The 13,376-nt window shown below is 56.6% G+C and overlaps 1 protein-coding gene across 2 annotated transcripts; it reads left to right on the top strand.

The window, feature by feature from the left end:
* The first annotated feature begins 2,661 nt into the window (after window positions 1–2,661).
* Window positions 2,662–12,007, top strand: MYBPH (myosin binding protein H). Of its 2 annotated transcripts, none has more exons than XM_082778491.1 (11): window positions 2,662–3,195; window positions 3,324–3,458; window positions 4,772–4,939; window positions 7,549–7,637; window positions 8,606–8,801; window positions 9,127–9,266; window positions 9,363–9,522; window positions 10,166–10,302; window positions 10,728–10,914; window positions 11,638–11,679; window positions 11,836–12,007. In XM_082778491.1, the coding sequence occupies exons 1-10, from the start codon at window positions 2,877–2,879 to the stop codon at window positions 11,646–11,648; spliced, it is 1,542 nt and encodes a 513-aa protein (XP_082634617.1). In that variant the 5' UTR covers window positions 2,662–2,876; the 3' UTR covers window positions 11,649–11,679; window positions 11,836–12,007. The 2 variants fall into 2 exon arrangements, with proteins under 2 accessions (XP_082634617.1, XP_082634616.1); XM_082778490.1 differs by having other exon boundaries at window positions 11,832–12,007.
* Window positions 12,008–13,376: the final 1,369 nt, after the last annotated feature.

Below are 13,376 nucleotides of genomic sequence, written 5' to 3'. Positions count from 1 at the left end.
CGTGGCCCAGATAAGTCTGGATGATAAACCACGTTGATTCATTTGGTCTTAACCTATGAGTCATCCCGTGAGTCAACAGAGAAAACAGCATCTAAACGTCACCGAGCAGGTCTTAAAACCTCAAATTTCATTCATATCAAGAACTGCAAGTGAAATAATTGCATTGATGTTCTTTTTCCAGAGGAAAGTGTTTAATTTTCAGCTGCACTCACCCAAATTGAAATAGAAGAGAAATCTGAGTGCTCATTTCCTTATGAACTATAGTTTTGGTATTGATTTTTTCCCCCTTCTGAGTTCTTTAAATTGCTTTTTTTTTTTTTTTTTTAAACACATAATCAAAAGAAACGTGCTTTTTGCAAAGTGTTTTGGCTTAGATTAGACACCACAACCACCTTCAGAAAAAAACACACAAAGATTTCCAAGCAGAGGTGATGCTGTTTGTGGGAGCCTGGAGATGATGGAACACATTTGAGCAGATGGAGCCATCAAGGCGTGGGCCAGGTGAATGTGTCCCACAGACAAGACTGAGTGTTTGTCTACTTCAAGTCCCCATGGAGATGCCACTCTGATAGTCACAGAGGTAGGACTACTGCCAGCACCGGTTCTAGACAGGGGCTTTTAAAGGTTTCATCCCACCTCCCTCTAGGTTGAGAAGATACTGAGATCGTCCAGAACAGGATGAAATCCCTGTGGGTCATGGCACAGAGGAAATGGAGTTTCCCCAGTCCCACCCTCTGGGTCCCAGCCCCTCAGGGGACAGCTGGAGAAGAATAGATGGATGGTCTCCTCTAGCCCTACGTTGCTGTGCTGGGGAGCAGGATTGCCTTCTTTTTAGCCAGAGCAGCTGCAGAAAATTTTCTGGATTGTGACCCACTTGGCTCCAACGTGCTCCAGGGAGCAGGGGAACTGCCAGCACCCATCCATGGGGTGCAGTAAAATCGCTGGGAACCCTGTGTCACCCTACCCTGCCTCAGGGAGCTCAGCCCTCTGGCACCCAAAGGCCTTGTAGGAGAAAGAGGAGCCATTATTAGTGACATTCCTTCTCACTGGTGAAAGTATAAGAGGAACGCTGGGGTTATCACGTAGTTTTGGAGGAAAGATACCCTCCCTGAGATACTGATACCATCTCTTGGTGTCCTGGCTCTGTCCTGCTGCCAAATGCAGTCGCTGAAATAACTGGGGGGGAAAAATCTTCTCCCTGGAGCAGGAGGGTTGTGCTGCCAGGCTCAGCCTCCAGGGCCCATGGGGAGATCGGGGCAGCAGGAGGGTTTGTGCTCTTGTTACCTGATCCCCCTGTAACCCATGAGGCTGGGGGCTGCGATAGGTTTTCTACTCAGCTTACAGGAGCAGGGCTAGCAGAAAGTGCAGGGGCTCCTTCGTGCTCTTTCTGGGGATCAGTGATCACCCCTCTGTGTCCCCACACCTCTGTCTGTGTAGGGCAGAGGGTTTTGGGGCCTTCTGATACCCACTGGGCCAAATAGTGGCAGTGCTGCCCTGGCCAACTCTTCTTCCTCCCACCAGCTCCATTCCCTGTGCAGAGCTCCTGCTCCACAAGGGACCCATCCTTCAGAGCCCTCTGGCTGTTTTTTGGGATGTCACCATCCCGTTAAACGCCAGTCTGGCCAAGGGGGTTTTGCTCTTGTCCGGCAGTGGCTTCTTGACCCCGATGTTCATGCTTGGAGATGTTTCATGGGGACCATAAAAGCCTTTGGAGCAGAGCCCAGGAGAACTGGTCCTGCTTGGCTCCTCCACAGCAGCATCTCTGGAGGCAGGCGAGCAGCTGGGAACAGGAGGAAACACTCTGCTGACCGAATTTGAGGAAGGCGAAGAATTAGACCATGGGTTACGGAGACATTTTTAGTAGCGTCTCACAAGACAAGTGAGAGAAATGAGGACAGGCAAGGGGTGAGCAGGTTTATATCCTACAGCCTAACAGGGCTTTCCTGGGCCACCATGGGGCTTTGGGGTGAATCTGTTTGGGGCTGGCAGAAGGGTGGCTGGACATGAGGCCTGGGGTAACCAGACACCATGGACAAGGGATGGTACGTGCAGGGCAGAGGCTGGAGAACATAGTGTGGGCCTGTGATCTACCTTTTTGAGGGTGGTGGGTGTGCAGGGCTGGGACGTGGGCACCTGCTGTGCCCATGGGGGCTGTGTTGGGGGCTGGAAGGGACCGTGGTGGAGAAACCAAGCTGGGAATGGAACGACTTGGGGTTGTGGTAGGGACTGTGGACATGGGGGGCAGGTGGGCTGGGGGAGCAGTGCAGGATTTACCAGGAGGCTCAGAGGTGGGGATGCCTTGTGTCAGTGCAGGAGCTGGGACGAGATTTGGGGGGCTTGGAGAAGCTGGGGGCAGTGTGTGCGGGTGCGCAGCTCGCAGGGGCTTTGGTGGTGGGGAGAGGAGCTGTGTCCCCAAAGAAAGGTGACCTGGCCCTGGCCTGCCTAGTCCCGTGTGGGCCTGGGAGGTGGCGGGGGGGCAGGACCATGTGTTGCAGTCCCATAGGAGGGGGTAGGGACATGCTGCTGAATGTGCAGGTCCCGGGTGGCTATTCCTGGCAGCCCCCGCCTGCGCAGGCAGATTGGTTTGCAGGGAGGTGACAAGTGCCAGCCCAAGCCTATAAAAATCTCCCAGCCCCTGTCCTGGCTCAGTGACCTGGTTCCCCCCCTCCCAGCACAGCCGTCCTGCAGCGGAGACTGTCCGTCCGGAGTCGAGACACCAGATCCAGAGTGGAGACGCCTGGTCCGGGGCAGGGACCCCATCGTCAGCATCAAGATCCCAGGTCTGGAGGAGAGTCTTTTGGTCTGGAGCCGGGACCCCAATCCAGAGCAGAGATCCCAGAGAAGAGACCCCAAAACACTCCCTAGGCTTTGCAGCAATGACTGGCAAAACCGCACCTCCAGCCGCAGACCCGGCTCCTGCAGCCCCAAAGGAAGAACCAGCACCAGCCCCAAAGGAAGAACCAGCACCGGCCCCAAAGGAAGAAGCATCCCCAGCCCCAAAAGAAGAAGCAACACCAGCACCAGCTGCTGAAGAGACCCCGGCCCCCGAGCAGCCCCCTGCTACGGAGCAGCCCCCAGCCCCCACAGACAATGCAGCTCCCATCCCCACAGCAGAAGCAACTCCAGCCCCCGAAGAAGGTTCCCCAGCCCCTCCAGCTGAGCCCCCTGCCCCTGAGCCTGAGAAACCCAAAGAAGGTGAGGAGGGGAGTGTGCACTGAAATGGGGAGGGGGATGCACGAGGTTGGGCTGGGGGGGTTAGGAGGTGGGTGGGCTGAGGCCCCTCTGCCTGGGATCCTGCACTCACTGCTGCGGGTTTGTTACAGAGCCACCCAGCTCCCCCTTGTCCCTGGCTGTGGAAGAAGTGAGTGAAACCTCGGTTACACTGACCTGGAAAGCCCCTGAGAAGACGGGCCGGTCAGGCCTGGATGGATACGTGGTGGAGATCTGCAAAGATGGAAGTAGGCTTGGGCTTTCCTGCCTCGTAAGCATGGGGCGCTGGTGTGGGACGGAGCTGGGCAGAACCTGGCAGTGTTTCCCTGTATCCTGTTCCCCTTTCTTTGCCCAAATTGGTTCTTTATCTGCGGAGTCCCTTTGGCTTCAGATATCAGTGATCTCTTTAGCAAGATCCCAGGGTCTAACAGCACTGCTGCATCCAGCTAGAGGGTGGAGGAGAAACCAGTGTGCCCACTGGGGGTGGTCCCTGGTGGCCGCCAGCTCTGCATGGATTTGGGGTAGAATAGGATTAAGAGACCTGAGAGGAAAGAAGACACAATTCTCCCATGGTCAAAAGGATGCACAGACGGTGGGAGGATGAGGAAGGAAAGGGCTGGGCAGTGCCAGAGAGGCTGGCACGAGGCAGCAGGCAAACCCAGCCCGGAGGGAGATGGGGCTCGAGGAGCCTAGAGGGATGAAGGCTGCGGTGGGTGGAGATGGGCTGGTGGCTGGCAGCGATTCCCTGTGGCTCTCTGGTTGCGTTGCCAGTTGGTGGGATGAGGTAGGAGTTGAGAAGTCTTTTGGGCACTCTCATGAAGCCCTGCTGGGGCTTGGGGTGAGAGTGAATGAGCTGGGAACTGGGAATGTGAGGAGGCCCTTGCTGGGAGAAGCCATTCCTGGAGGGAGCTGTCTAACAGCCTCCCAAAGAGCACGGTTTTGGATGCTCTCCTAGCTTGCTTTGGGCTTGGCTGGGTGACAGGAGAGCTGTAGTCATTCAGTGGTAGCCACATGGACTCAAATTGCTGTATCTGAGCTGCTACAAGACCATGGCTGGGGGGGCTGGGGTCAAGTTTGAGGGAGGGCTGGTCTGGTTAATGCCATTTGCAGGTGATGGGCAGAGCTTGCTTGATGATGAGGACGGGCTGGGGAGCGTGGTAAGCCCCAGCAAGGTATCCTGGAGCAGCAGGAGGAGAGGATAGGCTGGCAGGGTGGTCAGAGGATCTTAACTACTTCCAGAAATGCACCTGGAAGGTCAGCAGAGACCATGTTTATTGGCCTAATGCCTTGCAAGCAGCCCCCTGCTCAGCAGTTGGGCATCTGCCAGCATTTGGTAACCCACACTCCTCGCAAGGGGGGAGGCCAGCCCCCTCCCTCTGATGCCTTTTTCTCTCGGTGCCCCAAATCCAACGGGATGAATCTTTCTGCTTGTGCCTCCTCAAGGAAGAGGTTTTCTGCCTCTGGGTTTCGCCCCTTGGGGTTTGATCCTGCTGTTTGGGGGGATGTGCATCCATCCGCCTGTCCATGTCACGGCTGAAGTGGTCCGCTGGGTTTGTTCTAGGCACAGACTGGGCAGAGGTGAACAAGGAGCCCTTTCTTTCCACCCGGTACACGATCCAGGACCTCAGCTCCGGTGAGAAGCTCCACGTGCGGGTGAAGGCTGTCAGCGCCAGCGGCGCCAGCGTCCCAGCTACCTTGGAGCAGCCGGTGCTCGTCAGAGAGATCACCCGTGAGTACTGGGGACATGCACTGTCCCCGCGTGCCCTGCCAGCAGGCAAAGGAGTCACAGCCCATCCCTACAGCCCCAACAGCCTCTGCCCTCTCATGTGTCGCAATCCAGCCTTTCACCGAGATGTTGTCCTCCAGAACTGGGCCCAGTTCCCTCGGGGTGGGATGGGGACGACACTTCCTGAATGCAAGGCACCGGTCCTGTAGATGGTGAGGCTTTGGGGGAAAAGTGCTGCACCCAAATTACAGGGCCGTGTTGTCCCATCGCATTGCAATGGCTGGGAAATGGAAATCTCCTCTCCTTGGCCACGCTCACGTCTCTAGTATGCCAGCACACGCGTGTCGGGCAGTGGCAGCTTTGTTTGTTTAGCTCAGGAAAGTCGAGAGCGGGTTGTCGGGAGCACGGGAACTTTAATCATGCTGAACACGCTAATGAACGACTTGCTCCCATGCTTAGGAAGACTCACATTCCTGCTGGGGTGCTGCGAGTGCTGAGGCTGATGCAGGATTGCAAAGTTCGTTTTCACTTATCCAACAGCAAATAGAGACTTATTTGTCCTTTACAAGGAATACTTAATGTGCAAATTTTCCTATTACTCGAAGAAAAGATTTTTCCTTCTGCTTAAAAATAGTAATAACGATAATGGGTGTTATTCCAGAAACTGTCAGCTTTTTTTGTCAGAAAGGGTTTGGAGAGGACTGTCAGTGTTTGGAACGGGTCCTGCAAGGGCTGTGGGCATGGCTCAGTGGGTGCTGTGTCCGCTGCCTTGTCCAGGCTCTGCCTGGTGGGGCCAGATCCTTTGGTGGCTGAAGCAGAAATATCAGAGGTGTCTGGCAGGTGGCACCTCTCTCCTTGCCACGTTCACCTCCAGATCCCAAAGTCACTGCTATTTTCCTTGTGGGGCTGGGGAAACCGAGCCGTGGGGGACTGGGAGGAGATGCCAAACGCGTGGCTCAGGTTTCCCACTTCTAGTCCCGTGCTGCACCCCGCAAGCCAAGCTGCCTGTCCTTGCTGCAGACTTTTTCCCAACCACGTGCACCAGCTGAGAGGTGTAAAACCCCAAGGGCTGGAAGACCCATGTGCAACTTGCTCTTCCTCTAAGATTTCTATTTTTATTTTTTTTTTTCTGCTGACCGAAACACTTTATCAGCAAATGGCACTTGCCAACTTCTGTGTTTTATCTGAAACACAGCCCTGCATGTCCTTCCTGGCTTTGCTGAGCAACAAATGACCCCTCCAGGCTGCTGCCACCCCGTGTCTGCCCCGGCGGTGCTGGTGTGTGCTGGGTGCAGGAGCCTGCTCCTCCCTGCCCTGCCCGTTACATGCTGGTCTTTACGTTTTATTCAGGACTGCATTTTGTACCTCTCCCTGGTTCATTTATAGCGTCACAAGGGCTTTTAAATAGCAGCAGTACGGGCGGCAGGGAGCTTGAGAACAGGTGGGTCGAGGGAAGGCGAGTGGGTTTGGGAGGCGGGGAGAGAGACGGGGAGAAACCAGACAAGGATTTGGCACAGGAATTGTGTTGTGCAGGGAACAAGGGCAAGAAAAATGCTTTTTCAGCCACGGCCACGCTTCACCTGGGCCACCAACCCTGACCAGCCCCCTCCAGCTGAGCTGGGGAAAACAGCCATGAATTCATGCCCCTCCGTGGAGGCTGGGTTTCTCTGCCCTGCTGGGATGGATGAGTCCAAGTGGCAGCACCGAGGCGTGGATTTCTGCAGCAAAGGGCTGCGTTGCACGGAGCAGAGCCCACCCCAGCTGTCAGTGGGGCCATCTGGGACCGCAGGGCATCTCCTGGCCCTCCCCAGCCCTCTCACGCTCACAGCTGTTCAGGCATCGCTCGCTCATGGTTTAATTCTGGCCTCCCCGAGCCCCCTCCCAAGAGCTGAGCTCCGGCACGTTTAATCCAGGCAGAGACACACGGCTCTTTTATGAGGGGCTCACGTAAACCCGATGCCTCCCCAGCAGGACTGCTGGCACCACGCCGGCTGGGTTACGCGGCTGCTATTTTCACCCCGGGAAGGAGATGCACGCTCCATCAGCATTCTCTGGTGTTTTTTTTAATTTATTTTTTTTTTTTTTTTACTTTTTGCTTATCTTTGTTATGTTCCCTTGGGGATGTTAGCCTTCCTTATCCAGCCTGGGACTTTTCCGGCTCTGCTGTGTGGACCTGTGAGCCACCTTGGCCTCTTGGCAGCCCTGAGCCCACAGCGATGGAGCTCACCAACCCTCGTCCTTGCTGGGTTGTGAGTCTCCAGAAAGTCTGCTCTCTGAGCTGGGGGAGAAATATTTCCTGACCAGGAGATGCTGTCTGCCGTTTTGCTGCCATGCAGGCTATGCTGGTAAAGCCCACGTTGGTCACTATGGGCTCAAGGATGGGCAAAGAAGTAATTTTTGGGGTTCTGGCAAAGGAGTTGGCTGGTGTGGCCCTGCAAAGAGAAGCACGGTCCTGGAGATGAGGAGGAAGAGGTGGTTCAGGGCAGGACATCCTGATGGCCAAGTGGGGGATGTATGGGATGGGCTGACCCATGCAGGAGTGTGGGACCTCTTGGGCTGTGAGCTGGGGTCTCTGATTTCCTGGCCCCACAACTTCACCTTCTGGTCCCCAGAGCTCCCAAGGATCCGCATGCCTCGTCACCTGCGGCAGACTTACGTCAGGCGCGTTGGGGATGCTGTGAACCTGATGATCCCTTTCCAGGTAGGTGAGCAATTTGGGATTGAAATTCTTGGGTTTTCTCACCACAAGTTTGTTTCCACAGTGACTTTTCTTGCCAGCATGATATAGGGGACAGCTGAGGGCTGGCTTGTCCTGGCCCCCATGTCTCATGGGGTCCCATTCCTGCTCAGATCCCATTTTTGGTCCTGCAGCACCTTTATTGATGGCATTGATGGAGATCCCACTCGTGCCCACTGGGGCATGAACTGGGTATTGCTGCTGTCCTGGCCCGTGAGCCCTGTGCAGATCATACCCAGCTCAGCAGGGCAGGGGCCCAGCCACATGCTGCAGGACCCAGAAGCACAATTTCAGGGCTCTTCCCAGGGAGGGCAGCTGCATTTGGAGCAGGGTAGTCCCAAGGCTCTGTGGTAGAGGGACCAAAGCTGATGCTGGTGGTGGACCAAGCTGGAGTTTATCTCCTGAGCTGATTTATTACACGCTGCCTGTGGCATCCCAAAAGCACCTCCACCAGGGCATCTGTAAAGGGAAAAAAGCCATCCAAGAAATACCCCAGCCAAGCAGGGAGAAGCAAGAGGCAGAAAGGTGCCCCTGCAACGTGGGAGGTGTCCATCTCATGTCTTGTAGGCAGCTGGGAGCCTGTGCTGGCCATGTTCCAGGCATGAATCAGCCCTTGATGCCAAACTCAAGCCCCTGATGCTGAGCACCTGGGCAGCATGAGCATAGCTCTGTCTGCAAAAACCTGGGCAGGCAAAAGGACTTGCTCCTTGGGGACTTTGGGGACCAGCATGTGTCAGCATCATCCCTGGAGCCTGACAGATTCCTGGCAGTGGGACTGGTGGGAATCAGGCATAGTTTTTTCCCTGGCCCTTGCTGGATAGGAGAGGCTATATCCAGGCCGTGGCTACCTGGACACAGCGGGGTGGCTCTGCCCACCCCACCAGGACCATGCCCACGAGTAGTTCCCAACCTGCCTGCACGGGTTGCTCCAGGGAAAGCCGCAGCCCCAGGTGGTCTGGACCAAGAACAATCAGCCCCTGGACACCAGCCGTGTCAACATCCGCAACACAGACAAGGACACGATCTTCTTCATCCGCGAGGCGCAGCGCGGCGACTCGGGCAAGTACCAGCTGGCCGTGAAGATAAACGGAGCAGAGGACAAGGCCATCCTGGACATCCGAGTGATTGGTATGGCCACAGATGGGGTCCCGTGGGGTTGTGCCGTGGCTCTGGGGCTCATTTCTGCCCTTTGGTCGGGGTTGGCACCTGGTCTGGTGGGATGGGACAGGCCCAGCAGCAAGGCAAGGGGCTTTGGGGTCCTTCTAATATGTGAAGGAGTTGCTCTGGTGAAGGCTGTGGGGTTTCTACCAGCCCCTGCCCATCGCAGCTTCTCATCCCTCATGCGCTGCAACAGGGTGAGAAGACATTAAAAGCGAAGCAAAAGGGGTGGTTGGGGTGCAGAATCTCAGGGGAGCAAATAAGGATGCAGCCTTGTGTGTGTTTGTAATTGCAGAGCCGCCGGGTCCCCCCCAGAACCTGAAGCTGGTAGATATTTGGGGCTTTAACGTGGCCCTGGAGTGGTCCCCCCCAGCAGACAATGGGAACTCCGAGATCAAGGGCTACACCGTGCAGAAGTCGGACAAGAAAAGCGGGGTGAGCACAGCCACTCATGGCCCCCTGCTGCCTGGGCTGCCCCATGGGTTCCTTTCCTTTTGGCAACCTCTCACTGCTCTTTTTTCCCCCTCTCAGAAATGGTTCACAGCACTGGAGCGCTGCACCCGCACCAGCTGCACCATATCCGACCTCATCATGGGCAACACCTACTCCTTCCGCGTGTTCGCCGAGAACGCCTGCGGGCTGAGCGAGAAAGCAGCCGTCGCCTCCGGGGTGGCCCACATCGAGAAGAAAAGTGGGGACAGGGACAGGGCTTGGGGGCGGTGGGGTGGGCAAGAGGGCTCCTGTCCCCACTGGGGCTTCCTCGGTGTTGGGTGGGTGGTGATGCTACCTGGGATGAGCCCTGTTGGGTGAAGGCTGTGCGTCCTCAGGACAGACGGACAGATGTCCCCTGCCCTCCCTCTCCACCTCCTTTCTCCTTCGGGGAAGGCTTGTGCCATGGGCAGACCCCTGGGAGGAATCAAGGAGTGAACATCCCCGGGGTGAGATCAAAGCAGGTCTCTGCCACCTCCAGAGCCTACTTCCAGCTCCTGTTTCTGTGCACTTCATTTTGGGGATGGAGCAGAAGGTCCAGCGAGGTGCCTGGCCTGGATAAAACCTCCTGCACAGAGCAAGCATCACGGTGCTGGTTTGCAGACGGGTATCGCCCCTGTCATCCCCTGGGACTGGGCACGAACGTGGCATGGTTGGATGAGAAGGGGTCTGCAGACAGGGCTGGTGTGAGGCCAGGTCCTCAAGACCGCTCCAGATGCTGTCTAGCTTACGTGAGGGAGCAGAAGGATTTTGGGGTACCTTGAGCTGAGTTCTTGTGACCATGTGGTGGTGGTCAACCCAGGGTCCCAAGCTCTGCCTCAACCTGCACTTAATTAATTTCCTAGAAACTGTTTACCAGCCAGAGAAGATCCCCGAACGGGACATGATGGAGCCTCCAAAGTTCACCCAGCCCCTGACAGACCGAGCCACCACCCGGGGCTACAACACGCACCTCTTCTGCTCTGTCCGGGGCTTCCCCCAGGTTAGTGGCTCCTCCATGGGCAGCATCACCCCCACGTGTGGGCAGCCACCAGCTGGGCTCTTGCAAGGTGGCTGGAAGTGTTGGGAGATAGTTGGTCATGTTGAGTTGGGGTTGAATAGAGTTGGGGGGCAGCAGCTGTCCTCCAGGTGAAACTAGGGCAAGCCTGGGGTGTTTCTGCATGTGGAGTGGAGGCTGGCTGCAGTTCAAGCTGTGTCCTGTCTCCTTCTACACTAGGAGAGCAGCTGTGGGTGGTGGTTGGGGCTTCAGAATGGGAGTTCTTGCTCTTCAAATGGCTTCTGGCTGTGGATCCCACCATGGCCACCAGCTTCAGATGGAGCAGAAGGAGGTGGCTGCATTCTGGGGACGGCCGGATTTCTCATTTCTCTCCCTGCTTAAATATATATATGTATCTTGCTGCCTACCAGCCCAAAATCATCTGGATGAAAAATCAGATGGAGATACGGGAAGACCCCAAATACATAGCACTGATCGATCAGGGTGTCTGCTCCCTGGAAATCCGCAAGCCCGGCCCTTTTGATGGGGGCGTCTACACCTGCAAAGCTGTGAACCCCCTGGGAGAAGCTTCGGTAGACTGCAAACTTGATGTAAAAAGTACGATTGGCTGAGGCGAGAGAGGAGCAGCTCTCCCTGCCTGCCTTTCCCTGGCCTTGCTTTCACAGTGCTTCACTTTGTCTGTGTTTTTGGTTGAGTCCTGGTGGGGGGGGGAGCCTTAAGGCACTGGGCAGCCCTGTGAGGCTGGAGCTTTGGGCTTCTTGGCTTGATGGTCTTGCATCGTCCCTTGTTCCTGAAATCACCTTCCCATGTTCATGGCCAAAGGGTGGGGAGGGACCCAGAGACTGCAGAGGCAAAGGACCAGAGGTGCTGGTGGAGGCTGGGACAGTCGCTTGCTCCTCACTGCATCCACCAGCGCTTGTGTCCCAAGTCATCCGCAAGCCACACGTGCCAAAACCGCTTCACTTGCACCTGGGGTGCCCTGATTTATGTCTCAGGGTCCTGCCCAGGCTTCCCAGCTCCCATTTCCCTGCCTCAGCAGAGCACCCAGCCCTTAATGACAAGCTTGTCCTTGTGCCGGGGACACAGAGCACCTGGCCATCACCCAGGTTGGGACCTGGGGTGCTGGGGACAAACTGTCTGGGAGAAGGCAGTGCGTGCACGTAATCTCTTGGAGCACGTATGCACAGGGATGGTGCACATGGGTGTACGTTGGTGCGTGCACATGGGTGGATTTGTCGTGCCCTGGCTCACTTTTAGATGTCAGAGGGGAGTGAGGGAAGGGGAATTCACCGGTCTTACATCTCCCATTCTCTCCTGCAGTGCCCAAGTGAGGACGGGTTGGAGGGTGAGACGAAGAGTGAGGTAGGTCTGGGCTGGGGCTGTGGGTGGGAGGGAAGGAGGATGGATCACTCCATCAGGGCTGGGGCAGGCTGGGGTCCTGGATCAGCCCTCGTCAGCTGCTGATGGAGCCCTGCTCAGGGCTGGCAGGACTCAGGGCTTGTTCTTTTCCCCAGGCAGATGCTGCAGCAGCACAGCACACGGCGATGCTCCCGGCCACAGCCCCCCAGGGCCTGCCCCCTCTCCAGCAGTGCCCCCGGGGTCCCACACGTTGGCCTGGCCATGGCATGGCCCTCTCTGGGTGTGTTCTTACCTGTGGCAATAAAACAAGCCCGTCTGAGCTTTGGTCCTCAGCAAACACCGTGTCCTCCTTGTTGTGGGGTTGGCAGTGGGGGTGGGTGTTGGGGTAGAGGGCAAAGAGATGCCAGGGATGCTATGGGGTCTCAGCATCCTACCCAGCCATGGATGGAGGAGGCGGTTTTTGAGCCTGTAAGGAAAGGAGCAGATTTATAAAACATGAAGATGGATAAACCAGAAGCAAGACAACAAGGAGGAGGAGGGGGAAAAGTTTTTTCTGCTGCAGCTGGAGAGTGATCATGGCTGGGGGAGGGAAAAAAAAAAAAAAGAAAGAATAGAAATAGCAAGATCAAAACACAGTCATGTTGATGTGTCTTCATCCAAGAGCGATTTCTTCATCCTCACCAGGGACACAATGAGCCAGCCACGCGCCGTCACCCCGCCAGCAGCATCTCCTCCACAGGGCACGAGGCCGCGGGGTCAGGATCTGCCCATAAGTTATCTGGAGGAGGAATCGGCCCCGTTAGCTACCGATAGCTCATGTGCAAGAAGGCGGCCTCATTACTTACAGCTCTGAGACGGCTCAGGTCAGATGCTGGTTAATAACAGAGAGCCCAGACAGATTCATCAGGGTGAGTGAACGCACTGCTAGCTGGGGGTCAGCAGCGTGGGGCAGCTCCTCCGTCAGCACAGCCCTCCCAGGCTGATGGAGCCAGCACTGGGGCAAGGCAGGAGCATTCCCAGCTCGGTCATGGGGCCAGACCCACAGCCTGCCCTCACAGAGACATCCTGGCTCTCCTGGTGGGCCCTGACACTGCAAACCTACAGCTAAAACACCCAGTTCCTCTGCAGCACCCCCTCCATCAGCCCTGCGGTGGGAACCCTCTGCTCCAGGTCACCCAGTGCCCTGAAGCCCAGGGACTCAGCACCAGCATAGCACTGAGCACTGCCCACACCAGACATCGTTTCCACCATCAGAGGGCATTGTCGGATTAATTTTTATCCCAGCTGGTGGTCAGGCTAGCTTATCGAGGCGGCTGGGTGAGCGATGCCACCGGGGTGGAGGCTGAGGTCCAGCCGTTTGGGCAGTGGGCCAGGCAGCCCCATCTGGCCATGGGCACTGGCAGGGATGTTCTGCGCCCCCCGCAGTGCCCCCATCATCTCCGTGCGTGGCTTTGGCTGGGGAAGGACGGGGCTGAGAGCAGGCTGCGTGAGCAGAGGGTTTGCAGCCCTGCTGAACAGAAGCAGCATCGCCAAGCCTGTGCGGTGCTGCACCCTGTGCCCTTTTCTGTCTGTTAGTGCAGTCCTGCAGGGCAAGGAGTGCTTGCAAGACCCCAGGGGACCGGGGAGGGCAACAGCATCCACTTTTAGTGAGCTCTCCCGGGAAAGGTCCGGAGGGCATGGAGCGGAAAAATCTGCTAGAT

This window comes from Aythya marila (genome assembly GCF_965140915.1).
Source record: "Aythya marila genome assembly, chromosome: 24".
In the NCBI taxonomy this organism is placed as follows: Eukaryota; Metazoa; Chordata; class Aves; order Anseriformes; family Anatidae; genus Aythya; species Aythya marila.
Note: the sequence above shows the minus strand (reverse complement) of the source record. Positions and strands in the feature narration are given on the sequence as shown.